The sequence below is a fragment of the Achroia grisella genome, unplaced genomic scaffold (assembly GCF_030625045.1).
Source record: "Achroia grisella isolate CSIRO2021 unplaced genomic scaffold, CSIRO_AGI_Agris_v1 utg1062, whole genome shotgun sequence".
Lineage (NCBI taxonomy): Eukaryota > Metazoa > Arthropoda > Insecta > Lepidoptera > Pyralidae > Achroia > Achroia grisella.
This window is the reverse complement of record NW_026712566.1, coordinates 2,850,220-2,865,693: the sequence shown is the minus strand read 5'-3', so window position 1 is coordinate 2,865,693 and position 15,474 is coordinate 2,850,220. Positions and strand designations below refer to the sequence as shown.

The window sequence follows — 15,474 nt, the reverse complement described above, 5'->3', positions numbered from 1 at the left end:
TGGGTTAACTGACCTGACCTCATCAACTTGTAATCCTCTACTGGTGCCAGGAGAGCGTAAACCGTTAGCGCAGGAAAGTTCATCAGCAACTGGTGTTACTCCTGGTGTAACAAACCCTTATATAATATATGAACAGTATAAACAGTATATATATGAACAGTATAAACAGCATATATATGAACAGTATGAACAGTATATATTTTCATTAATTAATGGCAAACTATCTGACAGCCGGCAGTAACCGTTGTATATATACATAAACACACATATCGTCACGTGACCGAGTACCATTCATGCTTTACCATTCCTGAGAACTAATACCTCATGCTTCTAAACCCTTTTATGTTACTACCTATATTCCTTTAAATCTAAACACATAAATACTAATTCTATATATTTTTTTATCTTACACATTTTAAGAGGAGGTTACTATAGTACATTTACCTTAGCATTCTCTAGAGAGAAACACATTAAACAATTAAAACTTTTGCCGTATCAAATCGCGGCTGAATTAATAAACATCATCGAATGAGAAATTAAACATAACAGAAGAGAAACAAATCATCATCGAAAACAACACTCTATCATCTGCTTCTTCCTTATCCCATGTATTTGTGGTCGGCGTAATGATTTCTCTTCCATTCATCCCTGTTCAAATTCATCTCGTTATTTAATCCTTTTCTTACCATATCAACAGTAGACACATTAGACTTATATAAGTGAAATGTATACTGTATGGCAATCAAAGTGTACAACAATCTTCCAAGAGAGATTAAAGAACTGAGATATTATACGTTATTCAAACGCAAGCTAAAGAATTGGCTGTTACTTGGTAATTTTTACAGTGTCCAAGAATGTTTAAGTAACACAAACACCTTCACGTAATTTGCATGCCTGTATGGTAAATATTGCTGATCAATCAATTACATGTAACATCATATTAATTATAATACTGTACCAATATGTCGTAAATAAATTATTTCATTTCATTTCAGTCCATCCATCTCTTTTTCGGCCTTCCTCTGCCCTTATAACCACACACATTCATCCACATTCATATGTAACACCTTCCTTAAAATATTATCTTCATTCCTACGCATTACATGTCCATACCCCGACAAACGATTACCTCTCCGACACCGGCGCCATTTTCATACTTCCTCTAATGTATTCAAAAGAAGAGAAACAAATATAATTAAATGAAAATTATATTTTTAGTGAAAACTGCATACTATCTGGTATACGTTTAAACTAGACTAAACGAATCTCACACCTTCTACAGGGTGGTCACCATCTACAACGCTGTCGAAGTCGTGGTAGAAATTAACGCGACCTCGCGGCTCCGGTAATGGCGCTCGTAGGTAGACCGTGTGGTTTTTTAATGGGTAAGAACCCCACACATCGCATCCACTCAACCCTCTGACGAGGGGACGCTCTAGAAGATTTTTCCAGACGATTATGACGATGAAAACAAATAGACTAAACGTATCTTGATTTCATCTGATATACATGTAGTGAATAGCTTAAATGAAAAAACAATCATATATAACGCGATACGATGCACTAAGCTACAACTAGTAAAGAATATAAAACAGTAACTTATCCGTTGTCACTGACGTCAAGACTGATAACGCATAAGGCGTGACGTATAGCGGTTACGCATCTCAGAGATACATTGATCAACACAGATGATAAAGTTTTTTATCTAATAAACTGTCAAACAGAATAATAATAGTCCGTAAGTTTAATCTATAAAGAGGTTTGTCTTAACTTACTTGATCTATCAAGGTTTGTCTATAATTTGAAATTTTTAATAATCAAGGTAAAATAAAAAATGCAACTGGTCGCAGTTGACGCCTAAGTTTATACTATCATGATATTATTACGTTAAGCAAAATCTTTATACCCCTTTTTATGATAAAGTTCAATTTGCGTAAAATGTGGTACAAAGACGGAACACCAATGCGCACGCGTGGCTCTTGGTCTTACGTCATCTGATGGTAAATGATAGCAATACCTAGGATTAAGCGTACCCAGTAAGCGTAAGCGATTAGCTTACCCAGAATAAATCTATTTACCATAGACTTAAAGATTCCGGGGTTGTTTTTCTCCAGGAACACGAAAGCTGGAAGTGTGCTCCACTCTTTGGCAGTGCGTGTTAGAAAAGACGACGCGAACCGCTCAGTGCGAATGTGTGGAATTTCCACGACGTACGGATGAAGTCCTAGTGTTCGTTGTGTAGTTCGGCGATAAAAAGGGGAACGTAAGATCCAATATTGCTGGTCCTGTGCAAACTCGCCAAAGTGTATCCCATAAAACACTCACAGACTGACCATTTTACGTCGATTTTTTTCTTCAAATATATTTATAAATATGTGGATCTTTTTGGATGTCGGTTAAAAATACATTTATGGTGAAAACCGCTACGCCAGATCCCGTGTAAGAACAAGTAGAGCGTGGTAATAGCGCACTTATGCTCTCGCGCACCCGTCATTCAAACCTTGACATTCGTGCTTGAGAGTACGTACACAATGACTTTGGAAAAGTTACTGTCACATATGGGAACAGGGACGAAACTCATCACCGACAGGTTAGTGCATAGCTCCTCAATATGGGGTCGCTACCCCTATACCAGTGTTCTTAACCTATGGCCCGCAAACCCCTTGTACAGCGATTTAACTTTTTTTTAATTCAAGGGGATCTTGAGAATCCTGTAATTTCCTAAGCGTTCCTGTTTGAAAAAGGTTAAACTCTACCCTCTAATTGACATAGAAGTACGAAATATGGTTTCTTTTGTAATTTTCGAGTTTTTACACACACACACGGCCGAGAAATATAGCAATATATTTGGTTGGTATATATGAATAATTTTATAAAAAATAGTTATTATTTACTAGCTGACCCGCGCTACTTCGTCTGATTCACACTTGACATTTATTATTATATTTCGCCCAATTTACATATCTTTTTAAATTTTAACCATATATTAATGTTTATTCTGATGTATACGATATATTACTGTAAAGTTGCATTAAAATCCGTTCAATAGTTTTTGTGTGAAAGAGGAATAAACATCCATCCATCCATAGTCACAAACTTTAATATTAATAAGATTTTTTATTTATTTATTTCGATTACTATAATGTCGTTGGCCCCAGTTGACCTTTACAGCTTCACTGTAACGATGTGTTCGATCATTATCATAAAAATTGTCATGAATTTGAATATGATCAACACCAAAAACCTTTGTGTGGCAATTTATAAACTGACTGACTCTTTGGGGATGGAAATATAGATAACAAATCAATAGATAACAATTAGTCACTCCTTAACTGGACCTTTTAAAGTGTGATGATATGATGTTCACAGGTTCACGGAGTACGGCCCAGTGCATGATCAAGAGGTATACTACGCGTACGAGCCTCCTGGCTCTCATCAGGGACATGAAGCCGCGTCCAAGCAGTAAGTTATGTAAATTGGAAATATGTAATCAGTTCTATAATTATACAAAGTATAGAGCTAAGATATCCAAATACAGCAAAAATTCTTTGAATTGTATGAGTAAAAAATATAAGTGGTAGATCCAATTCAATTTCACCAAATAAACTTTCATCTTTATCTTTTTTATCTTTACACGATTTATTCGCAAACGCAAATTTATTCGTTCGTATGTTAACGTATCACATAAAATGGCTGGAGGAATATGAGGATAAATTTTTCACAGAATTCATTATATACTGTTCTTCTTCTGTTCGCTTGCATCTTTAAAATTATGCAAAGGATTGTAATGTGGTTAGATATAGTGATTCTAGAGGAAGGTTTATAAGTATAATAATACATGCTTATATATAATAGTAGTGAACAAGCCGAGAAATTTAAAGATTTGTAATGTATCCAAAGCCGGGACAGGTCTAGTACAGGATAAAGAATGTAGAAAAAGTATAAACAAGAAGGAAAGTAAAAGTACCTACAGTAGAATTTGTACTTATTTTTATATAATACTCCAACATTAAAATTAGTCCAAAAAGGACCACAGTAGATACGAGTTTGTAATGATATTTAAAATAATGCTCCAGTATTAATATTGGTCCCAACAGAGACTACGATAAAGTTGTGCATATTTTTAAGATAATCCTCCAGCATTAAAAGTCGTCCCAATTGGGACTACAGTAGTTTGTGCATATTTTTAAGATAATCCTCCAGCATTAAAAGTCGTCCCAACTGGGACTACAGTAGTTTGTGCATATTTTTAAGATAATCCTCCAGCATTAAAAGTCGTCCCAATTGGGACTACAGTAGTTTGTGCATATTTTTAAAATAATCATCCAGCATTCAAATTCGTCCAAACCAGGATTTCGGATTCGTACAACTCAATTTCGAACAAGGATTCGTACAAACCAGGAGTTTGTACAATTTGCTTGTTGTACTATTTTTTTTTTAAATACTCCTCCAAGATTTAAATTCGCCCCAAATGGGACTAATATAATTTAAAATAAATTACCGTGTTAAAAAAAATGGACCTTCCACCCAAAAATTGTGAATGGATAAAAAGTGTAAAATATTTTCGTTAAAAAAATTACAAACCGGCATATGTAAATTTAAAAAAAAATGTAAGAAACGGTTTTTTATCATTACAGCAACTACGGCAGCGGCGGTGGCGGACAAAAGAGCAACGCTGCCATGTCTGCACTAACTTTGTTGGCGTTTCTGTTTTTCCTGCACATTCTCCAACAGTGCATAAAAGACCATATGACAGACATGAGCACCCCACAAATCATGATCATGACTGCGGGAAGGGAGGGCGAAACCATTTTGAAGAAAAACGATATCCAGAAACTCGATAAGTCCGGTATCACGTCAAGTAAAGAAACTCGCGAACATGTAAACACGGAAAATAGAACTAATAATGCAAACATGATTGATGACAATGAAAATAATTTAATGAAGGTACATACCGCCGACCCACCGAAATCATGGGGTACATACACGGGCGCTTTTAAAAAACACGGCAATTCAAATTTAACGGTTTTCGATACAAGCGCTATGGACGAACATTAAGACCTAAGAGGATTAAATAAAACAACGAATATAAATTTAAAAGTTTATTTATTACGTATGCCTATTTATATACAATTTCACTGCCGTGAAAATGTAATCTGTGTCGGTACTGTAAAAGATTTACAAAATGAAATTGTAATTAATCATCATATTTTGTGTACCTACAATCACAAAATAAAATGATTTATTGATAAAAAAATACAAATGTATCTAGTAACGAACGTATATTAAACATTTAAGACTAATAGATATTAATGTACATAAAATCTATGCCCCTTCTTCCTCAAACAGTTAACATGTAATAAACCAATTTTAGGTATTCAACTGTTTTATTCCTTTGCCTTTATAATAAATGACGAAATAGGTACCTAACTACTCTTAACGATTTAATATATTCATTTTCTCTAATCTGACACTTTCACAATACTGTGCAATTCTGAAATAGTTTTAATTATTTGTAATTGAAATAATATTTATGGAATTAATAACAGATCTAAAACCAAACTAAATTATTTATGACTACTATATATACCTATTATTTACCCCTTGTCTGAATAGAAACGTGGAACTGATTAATAAAGTAATTAACATTATAAGATAACGAAAAATTCGAATAAACAATGATCGACGCCATTTTGTATATCTAGGTACTTTTTAATGATTGAAAAAAATATTGTGATGAACAAAATTTTGATCTTATTGATATTTGATTTTTTTTTGTTTATTATAAAAGCTATTTTAAACAACGAATACGCTCAGTTTTATATGAAAATAAAGCATATGTTTATACAAAATCTATACGAATGTTCATTGATTTTTTCAACTTATAGGTATAAAATATTAATCATAGTACAAGTTATACATAACTTATAATAATCACCACCTATCACAATCTACCACTGACAAGCATTTATAGCATCACATTTTGTTTTCAAGTTTCGGGATATTTTTTCCAACGATTTTAATTATGTTTATATTTTAGCAAGTAAATATATATTTTTTTTAATCGATATTATTTTTCGTTTAATAAGCAATGCAATACGCATCGATCCATCCAGTGATCCATTTTAAACACTCTTAATATGATATTTCGTTTTTAAATAATCTACAAAATCTTACTGTTTTTTTTTTATTAATTCAAGGATTGTTTTTTGTCAGGATGAGGAAAGAATATGATCATGGGATATTTTTATCACAAATTTTAGAGTTAACAATAAAAAAAAAGATATAAAAATTTTATATCAAATAATAAATTCAAGTCTTTATTTTTTTTAAATACAAGAGTGTAGGTCCACGAGAACTAAATCAGTATGTCTATACAATATTCCAATGTAAAAGCTTTTTAGATTCCATTTTACCTTGTACTACTATTCACTTGTGAAACAATAAACAAAATATTAGGGTTGCCACTATTTACAACATTTCACTCATGCCATTTAAAGTTACTGAATAAGATTACTCTTAGGAAATGTTCATTTACGCGTTAAATTTTATTTCAGTAAATCAATTTAATTCACTAAAGAAATATTTTAATTTGTAAATGTGTATATATGTATATATATAAATAATGTATGTGTACTCTTCAAAATATAGTTATATAGTAATAACATATGTTTCACAATGAGTGTATTCATTTGTTTGTGATATACTGGGAGAAAATGCCTCTAGGTGTTAAGTCAGCCACGTGCACCTTTATTCGTGCATATATGCATTAGTTTTAATAAATAAATAAATATTCATTACATATTTATTAAAATTGTCTCTAATAAGATTACCACTTCTGTGCATAGATACAAATTTTGTAATTATTTTAAAAATTTATAATTAATTGTACTTCTATTTCTTTACCTATAATCATTGTTATACATTGACGGCCTGGGTAATCTAGAGGTTTAGCATACCACTTTAATTCCGATCGTCGCGGGTTCGATTTCTTGAATGGTGCAAAGATTTGTATTCATGAGTATGATTGTTTGTATCGGTCTGGGTGTTTTCTATGTATGTTTCGAATGTATTTACAAAAAAAAATATCTAGCTCTGCTTATCGTAGGACTAGATGGCACTGTGTTAATTGTCCAGGGTTATTTATTTTTCTAAACACTTATTATTCCCATTCATAATATAGTGGCAATCCTACGTATTAATATTAATATTACGCCGCTCAGTGAAGACAATTGAATATGCAGCCTTTACACGACACGATCTATCGCGCGCGATTCAGCGCGGGAAAGAGCGCCTGTAATCGTGAGTATATTTTTTTTTAAGATTCTTAGTAAATTTAGTACAATATACGAACACCTACAGAGCTATGCGTGTGTTTGGAGAAATATAAGGCGTTTGGTATAGGACCAGCTCCCCGAGACATGGGCTTACTGTGTAGAAAATGATTGCATTATACTATTTTTTGTGTCCACTCTTTCGCGCCTGACTGTGCGTTTGTATCATATCATCTCACTTTCTTTTAATTTTTTTTATACTATAATTTCATTTCCCAAGACCCGTTTATGAATCATCAATAACTCTATAATTATGTCTTTGATCCATAGTCAAATTTTGGAATGATAATTAATTATTAAAAAAAACGCTCTAAAGCACGCACGATTAAAGGGCGCGGGAATGTGCTCACTAATGACGCGTGCTCTTTCTCGTTCTCTTTATTTACATGTACATTCTTTCCTGCGTGAAAGTCTATACGCACGTGTAAAGGCAGCTAATAGAATACTGTCTAAGTGCGCCTCACTCTTTCTATGTATTTTGTCTGAGTGAGAGCGCTAGACCCCATAGTGGGGTCCGTCATACGGTTCCAATCCGTTTGGCCAACTACAAAACCGATGGCACGCATCTTCTCCTGCTGTCTTCCTTCTTCAATGTCGGCCCAGCGTACCTGTTTCAATTACAATATGATGAAACCCACTGCCAACTCGGCACTTCAAACAATGTTAACTCACCTTTATTGAAATAAAAAACCGAATAGGTTACCGAATCGTTTCGGTAGATTGAAACGAAATTCTTGTAAATTTTAAAACGGAAAAACGTTCAATAAAAAATACTGAATATGGTTGTAAAATTGTATGAAATTGTTGTCACAATGTGGTTATTTTGATGTAAATAAAAACGGTAAATCGACGAGATAAGTGACCTTAGTTTTTTTAGTCAAACGCATCGTAGTCGAATGGTATAACGATTGTTGTGTACACATCGCCGTAATAATATATTAAATATAATATAAAAGGTATTACCCACCTTTATTAAATGTAAATTTATATGCCAACGCACTAAAAACTTCCAAATAGAAGTTTTGGCTCACAATAAATTAATTAGTACATTTCCACAACCATATCGGAATGTAGAATCTTTAATATCACTCGATTTATATGCAATAGTGGAAAAAATAGTCTAAAAATTAGATATATACTTACAGTTTTTTTCCCAGGTTTAGCAACATTGGGTTTCCAGTCGTCTAATTGTAGGTAGTCTTCCATTGAGAGATGCGATGAGCGAAGCGGTTTGTTGGTCCCGTCGAGCCGGGCTGGAACAATGCACCAATACATTCAGATAAATTGTTTATATGGGTTTTGGTGGTTATTACGTATTAATGAGTTATGTTGGCCAAAAAAATCATTAATAAAAAAAATACAAAATAAAACAGAATATTTAAAATATATAGGCGGTAAAAATGGCGGTTTTATCGCTTAAACGATCTCGACAACGATCCAGACAATCTTTAGGTAGAGAAGAAAAGACAAAAGGTGGTGGATGTATTAGTTTTAATATTCTGCACCTCTTATTACCATAATAGAAAAATACTAAGTCCCGGCAAATGTTGTTTTGCCATACAAATTGATATCACTATTAAAAAATAGATGTTGATGGTGGAAAGTTAAAAATTTGGGGTTGTATATATATATATATATATGTATTTTATATGTATATTTTTTAATGCTGAATCATACAAAAAAAAATTATAAACAAATTATTCAAAACACATTTTTTTTTATACTACCCTTATAACTTAGGGATATAACAAATAGTTTACGTAATATTCTCAGACTGTGTGTTTTTAGCAATAACAATTAATTATTACAAAGAGACGCTAAAGCACGCACAATTGAAGAAAGTGGGACTGCGCTCACTGACGGCGCGCACGTTCAGTATCGTTCTCTTTGTCTACACGCAATTTTAAAAAGCGTACGTGTAAAGGTGGCTAATGATAACGATTATTTGAAACTATTGGAAAAGAATACGAGCTGAGTTTCTTGTCAGATCTTCTCATCTCGAAATCATTCCGAACTGACGATAGATTTGACATATCATAAGAGTCTGTAATAGAGCTACATTAATAAAGATATTTTGAATTTGAATAGGCAGACATAGACCATAGTTAAAACACTAATAAATAATTTTATAAAAATATTTGCATACTAAATTTGTATTTAAACTTATAGTTCTGTTCTGGTACAATTTTGTTTTCTTTACTTTCTAATAATTCTTCAAATAAATCTCCTTTTCCAAGTATTTTCATTATATTGTTATTTATCTATATAAATATAAAATTACAACTGTAAGTAATAGAGTCAGTAATAGACCTTCATGATTATAGATTTTTTGAATTTTTGTTTTTTTTATGTTCTTCATGTGCGCCATCTTGATTTGTCCGACTAATACCCACTTAATATAAACACGTATAGATGATGTATTGTAATAATATGACAATAAATAATGCGATTACAATCCCATCGATAACCTACCTAGTTGGGCGACGTCGTCCATTCGCTCCCACTTCGAAGTAAAAACGCTTTCCACCTGCGATCGACGACCATCTTACAAGTTTAGTAACGAAGCTGCAATAAAATTTATTAGCCCTACCCTAACTACATACAACATATGTGGGGACAATCCGGGGGAAATATAAGAATACAAATTTAAACATTATATAAAATATCTAGCAGTTTGCCGCGGCTTTACCCGCGTGACTATGTTATCTTGCATTTTTATATAAAAGTAATCAAGCATACGGTCGGTCTGATGGTAAATGGTTACCGTAGCCTATAGACCCCTGAAACACCAGGATCACGTGCTCGTTGCCTTAAGACAAAACAATTCTATGAAGTAAATGCAATATTTCAAATTCATCAGGAATTCACGTAATGGTTTAGATTGGTCGTTAATGAGTTAATATTTTCCTTTCTTTTTTAGTATGAATAAAAAATCCATAATAAAAAATTAATTTGCTACAAGCTACATACATTTATAAAATAACTTCTAACCCAACATACATGTTATACATTAAAATGTTTTCTCAGAAATATTACAAATAGATAAGTAACATTTTCACCAGCATTTACATATTTGTATTATATTTGAAGTTTTTACTTTTATATTAAAATGCTTTATATATTATAGATTGTTTCATTATGTATTTAGTTTGTACCTTTTTCTCTATAAAGCTGTACCCTGTCAGTATTAAGCAAATAGTTATATCTGGACTATAAGTATTATTTTTATAGTTATATCTGAACATGTGGAAAAATTTCGACTAAATCACCTGTCTAAATCAATAGGAATAATATTACTTACTGTATATTATATTTTTTTGTATACTACTATGGTGGCACACAAGCATACGGCCCATCTGATGGTAAATGGTTACCGTAGCCTATAGACGCCTGAAACACCAGGGGTGTTACGTGCGCATTGCCAACCCTTAATAAACCTTAATATAGCCTTCTTGAAAAACATATATTATAAATTTATCTTTGTGATACCTAATTAGAACACTTTATAAGACAATATGTTGCCTATAATCCATTGTCATCCCCTCACCTCGGTTTCATCAACATCCTCCATGATTACATCATCAACAGCATCTTCCATCTGGACCTCCGTGATTGCAGCACTCTGGAGTAACGTCGTGGGGTCCAGTTGTATATGATGGTCGGGTGTTGGGAAGAATCGTGTCGCTATAACTTGTATGTCTTCCAGTGAACGATTGTGAATGTTCCTTTTATGACACGTTTGTGAGTCCAACTCCAATGTACACACATAGACCTGAAATTACATGTTGTTTCTATCGCAATCGACTACCGGACTATTTGAAATTAAATGAAATGGTATTTATTTGGTAGATGTTTAAACCTACGACACTCACAATTACAATAAACTTAAATTCTTACGACAGAACTTCATCATCATCATTACATAGTACAAAACAAAGTCGCTGTCGCTGTCTGTCCTTCCCTATGTATGCTGAAATCTTTAACTACGCAACGGATTTTGAAACGGTGTTTTTTAATAGATAGAGTGATTCAAAGAGATGGTTTATATGTATGATACATGTACACTCGGGCAAAACCTAGTATACAATAAAACACACAGAAATAATAAAAAAAAATTACTTAAACATTGCAACAATTAAAAAAAATCCTTTTGCCATTTATGTGTATTTACATAGATGTATATGTTATTCTGATGTGCGTGTGTGTCACGCGGTAAGCAAAGCTTGTGTAGTGGGTACAATTGATATAAATTACTACATTTTTTCTGTAATTCCATACTCATGAATACAAATGTTTGAATCGTGCAAGGAACCAGCGACCATCGGAAGTAAAGTGTGCTACCTGCTAGACACTTTACTTCTCAAGCCGTCAAAATATTTAATAATTTATTTAAACTTTAATGCACAAATACAATATATAAATGTACATATGGCGAACTTAACACCTAAGGGCGTTCTCTACCAGTCAACCATAAGGCAAACAGAGAAGTTAGTAAGCGGCGCATTATAGTTTATAAACATTTACGTAGTAACTTTAAAATAATACATATTATTAGACATACATATTTACATTCGACACATAAATAAATATATACACATATACATACTTGGATTAATTATTTAGATACAGGAAAATTACCCATGTATGAGGCAGAAAATAAGTTCAATAGAGCGGAAAAGAAAGAGATAAATAAGGAGAATCAGAAATTTAATTATGATTGCACATTGCGTAGAAAATGAACCCGTAATTTAGCTTTGAAATGAGATTTATTATACGTAAATATGGTACGTACCTGGAATCCATTCTGTCGCGCGAAATTCCATACATCCGCGTAACACCGTAAATGTTCATTCATAGCGTCGTATATTAGAAACGTGAAGTATCCATCTGTGATGGTCCTCTTGAACGCTCTCTTCAATGAATTAAGGTATGTCTGTTCACTGCCCTTATCATATTCGTATTTCAGTGAGGGTTTCTTTATCTGAAATTAACGTCCACGTATTAATATTCGTATTTTTTTTATAATCGTTTGTTACTTATACAGCTTTAGTTATTATAAATTTATTTTTCTATACATATAAATAAAATTGCAGTGTCTGTTTGTAATATTGAAATAACCATTTTTTAATAAATATATACAGTACAAACACAAAAATTATATTTTTTACAATATTCGTTTGTCTGTCTGTTTATTCCAGCTAATCTCTGAAATGGCTGGACCGATTGTGACGGGATTTTCATTGGCAGATAGCTGATGTAATAAGGAGTAACTTAGGCCACTTTTATTTTAGAAATATTCTCTAACGTAATTAATAGATTAATTAACATTTTGTTAAATTGCACGCGGACGAAGTCGCGGGAACAGCTAGTTTATTTATAAAATTAAATGCTCTCGGTGAGTATTACAGTATAATACCAATGTACCCATCAAGGAATAAACTTAACCTTATAGTAATAAACTTAACTTACTCACTTAATAGTAATAGTATTAATGTATGTATTGCGTAAGTTTATTCCTTGACTAGCATTTGCCCGCGGCTTCGCTCGCGTTAATTTATCCCCTTTGGGGTGGAATTTATCAAAATCCTTTCTTAGGGGATGCCTACGTCATAGAAGATTAATGCATGCAAAGGCTCAGCCCGATCGGTTTAAAATTGACAAAGTTTCATACAAATTTTCATCCCCTATTTTATCCCCTTGGGGGTAGAATTAATCAAAATCCTTTCTTAGCGGATGCTTACGTCATAACATCTACCTGCATGCCAAATTTCAGCCCGATCAGCCCACTGGTTTGGGCTGTGCGTTGATAGATCACTATGTCAGTCACTTTTGAGTTATATATATATATATATAGATGATTACGCAATACATACATTAATAATAATAATTTAGATACGAATAAAACTGTGACTCCAGAAATGTTGATACCCCTTTGTAAAGCAGTACAGTTAAATATGTAGTAATGACATGTAAATAATGTAAATTAAATATTGTAATAGGTGAAAACTGTGATAAGTACAGCCTATGCTGTAAATAATATATATGAGGCAGTGGAGTAACTTGTCAGTGCTCGCTATAAGTTCAAACTTGTGGCAGCGTGGTGGGTCGGGTCAATGTGCTCCCTCTAATATGGTTGAGTGCAATGATGGCTGGCTCATCCGTCATACTCGTGAACGGGTGCTGCTTGTGGGGACTGGTCAGTTCGGGTTACGAACACTGATTAAACTATTTGCTTATGCAATAGCATATGCTGGTGTGCATATGCTATTTCAAAATCAAATAATTATTTAGTCAATTTCCCCAAATTTGAATTCAAAAATGAATCTGTATTATTGTAAACATATACAACATTTATTCAAAAAGAATACGAGCTGAGTTTCTTGTCAGTTTTTCTCATCTCGAAATCATTCTGAACAGACGGTAGACTTGACATATCATAAGAATTTGTAATAGACCTACATTAATAATTTGATAGACCTACATGAATAAAGATATTTTGAATTTGAATTAGTAATTGCATATATACTAAAATAATATACATATATATTTATTATTGGAGGTTCAAAGATTTTTTTGTACTTTTTATATACCATAATAAAAAGTACAAAAAAATCTTAAAAAACGTAGTAACGTTAAAAAATGTTACATACTGTTTTGCCTGTTGCGGGATCCTTCTCTTCGATCTCTCCTTCCTGCATAAAGTAGTCGTCTATCGACATAATCCTAGCCGTGCCTCCCTGCTCCGCTTCTCTATCTCTAATTAATTTAGCTAAATATGATTTACCACTGCCAGGCGGACCTGAAACGTACAACTCATAAGTAAATAAAATAAATAACCTTGAATAAAATAGAACGGAATGTACTAGAACTTATGTTTATCGCAAACAATTTTTTGAAGTGGAATGGACTCTAATTAATATTATAAACGCGAAAGTTAATATGAATGGATAGATAGATAATTTGTTACTGTTTCATGCAAAAACTACTAACAAATTTTGATGAAACTTTACAATAATATAGCTTATACATCAGAATAACACATAATTTAAAAAGATATATAAATTGGGCGAAATATGAATAAAATGTAAGTGTGAGGCAAGCGACGTTGCGCAGGTTAGCTAGTAAAATGTAATATAATATGAATAACTAGCTGAGCTCGCGATTTCACCCGCGAGAAATTAATAGCCTGTGTTATTCTGATGTAAAAGCTGTATTACTGTAAAGTTTCATCAAAATCCGTTAAGTTGTTTTTGCGTAACGAAAGAGTAACAAACATTTATAATATTAATAAGATTAGTCAACGCTTATAACATGAGTAATTACCTCTAAGTATGATGACTATTTTCTCGGGCCGCATGGCGCGCCCAGGCATCTCTAGTATATCATCAATCATCACAACAGGGGTGGTTGAATTACTAACTGTATTTTTAAACTTCTTTGAATCTGAACTTACACTAACTTCACTCTCCCTACTGAGAGCTCTCTTCCGATCTTTATCACTACTATTTCTATCATCCTCTCTTCTAAGTTCCCTGGTTCTATCTCTAAATGTGTCTCTATCTCGTCCTCTATCTTTATCCCTTTCCCTATCTCGTTCTCTGTCTCTGTCGCGATCTCTGTCCCTATCCCGATCTCTGTCTCTGTCGCGATCTCTTTCCCTGTCCCGATCTCTCTCCCGCTCCCGATCTCTTTCCCTATCCCTTTCTCTCTCCCTATCTCTATACATATCCTCTCGTCTATTATTTCTGTCGCGGTCGTCGCGCCTCCTGTCATCATGTCTATCGTCGAATTTTCGTCTATCATCAAACTCATTCCTTGGAGGTATTCTTGGACGATATTCATCCCTATAATCCCTTGGCACCCGCCGCTCATAGTCCCTAGAATATTGATCTCTAGCGTATCTGTCCGAGTTCATATAATCATCATCTATACCGGGTCTCCTAGCTTTCCTTGTAAACATATCCTCATGTTCCTTATCAAAATCATCTCTACCCTCACCATCTTTTGATTTGTGATTGTAATCAAACACATGCACAGGATCAATGAAATCACGAGCTGAAAGGTTAAAAAAAGCATTCGTTATAATTAACAACTAAACTCGCGACACTATTATCAGGGTAAAAACTCTGCTTATAATATT

General features: G+C 33.2%; 2 protein-coding genes across 4 annotated transcripts in view; one reads left to right on the top strand and one right to left on the bottom strand.

Moving 5' to 3' along the window:
- Window positions 1-15,474, bottom strand: part of LOC131853716 (putative uncharacterized protein DDB_G0282133) — a 38,818-nt gene that overhangs the window by 19,712 nt on the left and 3,632 nt on the right. The window contains exons 3-9 of one of the 3 annotated variants that reach the window (XM_059204759.1): window positions 14,658-15,389; window positions 13,985-14,133; window positions 12,127-12,315; window positions 10,882-11,106; window positions 9,807-9,861; window positions 8,478-8,587; window positions 7,758-7,942 (exon numbers count right to left, since the gene is read on the bottom strand). In XM_059204759.1, the coding sequence (XP_059060742.1) occupies window positions 7,784-7,942; window positions 8,478-8,587; window positions 9,807-9,861; window positions 10,882-11,106; window positions 12,127-12,315; window positions 13,985-14,133; window positions 14,658-15,389 (1,619 nt within the window). In that variant the 3' untranslated portion in view covers window positions 7,758-7,783. Of the gene's footprint in view, window positions 1-7,757; window positions 7,943-8,477; window positions 8,588-9,806; window positions 9,862-10,881; window positions 11,107-12,126; window positions 12,316-13,984; window positions 14,134-14,657; window positions 15,390-15,474 lie in introns of those variants that run through there. The other 2 variants (XM_059204838.1, XM_059204915.1) reach the window with 2 other exon arrangements.
- Window positions 2,532-5,058, top strand: LOC131854660 (uncharacterized). Its single transcript, XM_059205796.1, has 3 exons — window positions 2,532-2,590; window positions 3,370-3,462; window positions 4,638-5,058. Exons 1-3 carry the CDS (start codon window positions 2,532-2,534, stop codon window positions 5,056-5,058), a joined length of 573 nt encoding a protein of 190 aa, XP_059061779.1.

Excerpts from the sequence above, each read along its gene's own strand:
- LOC131854660 (XM_059205796.1), top strand. The coding sequence starts at position 2,532 with ATGACTTTGGAAAAGTTACTGTCACATATGGGAACAGGGACGAAACTC. Across the intron at positions 2,591-3,369 it reads ACGAAACTCATCACCGACAG|GTTCACGGAGTACGGCCCAG; the intron begins GTTAGTGCATAG and ends TGATGTTCACAG. Across the intron at positions 3,463-4,637 it reads CATGAAGCCGCGTCCAAGCA|CAACTACGGCAGCGGCGGTG; the intron begins GTAAGTTATGTA and ends TTATCATTACAG.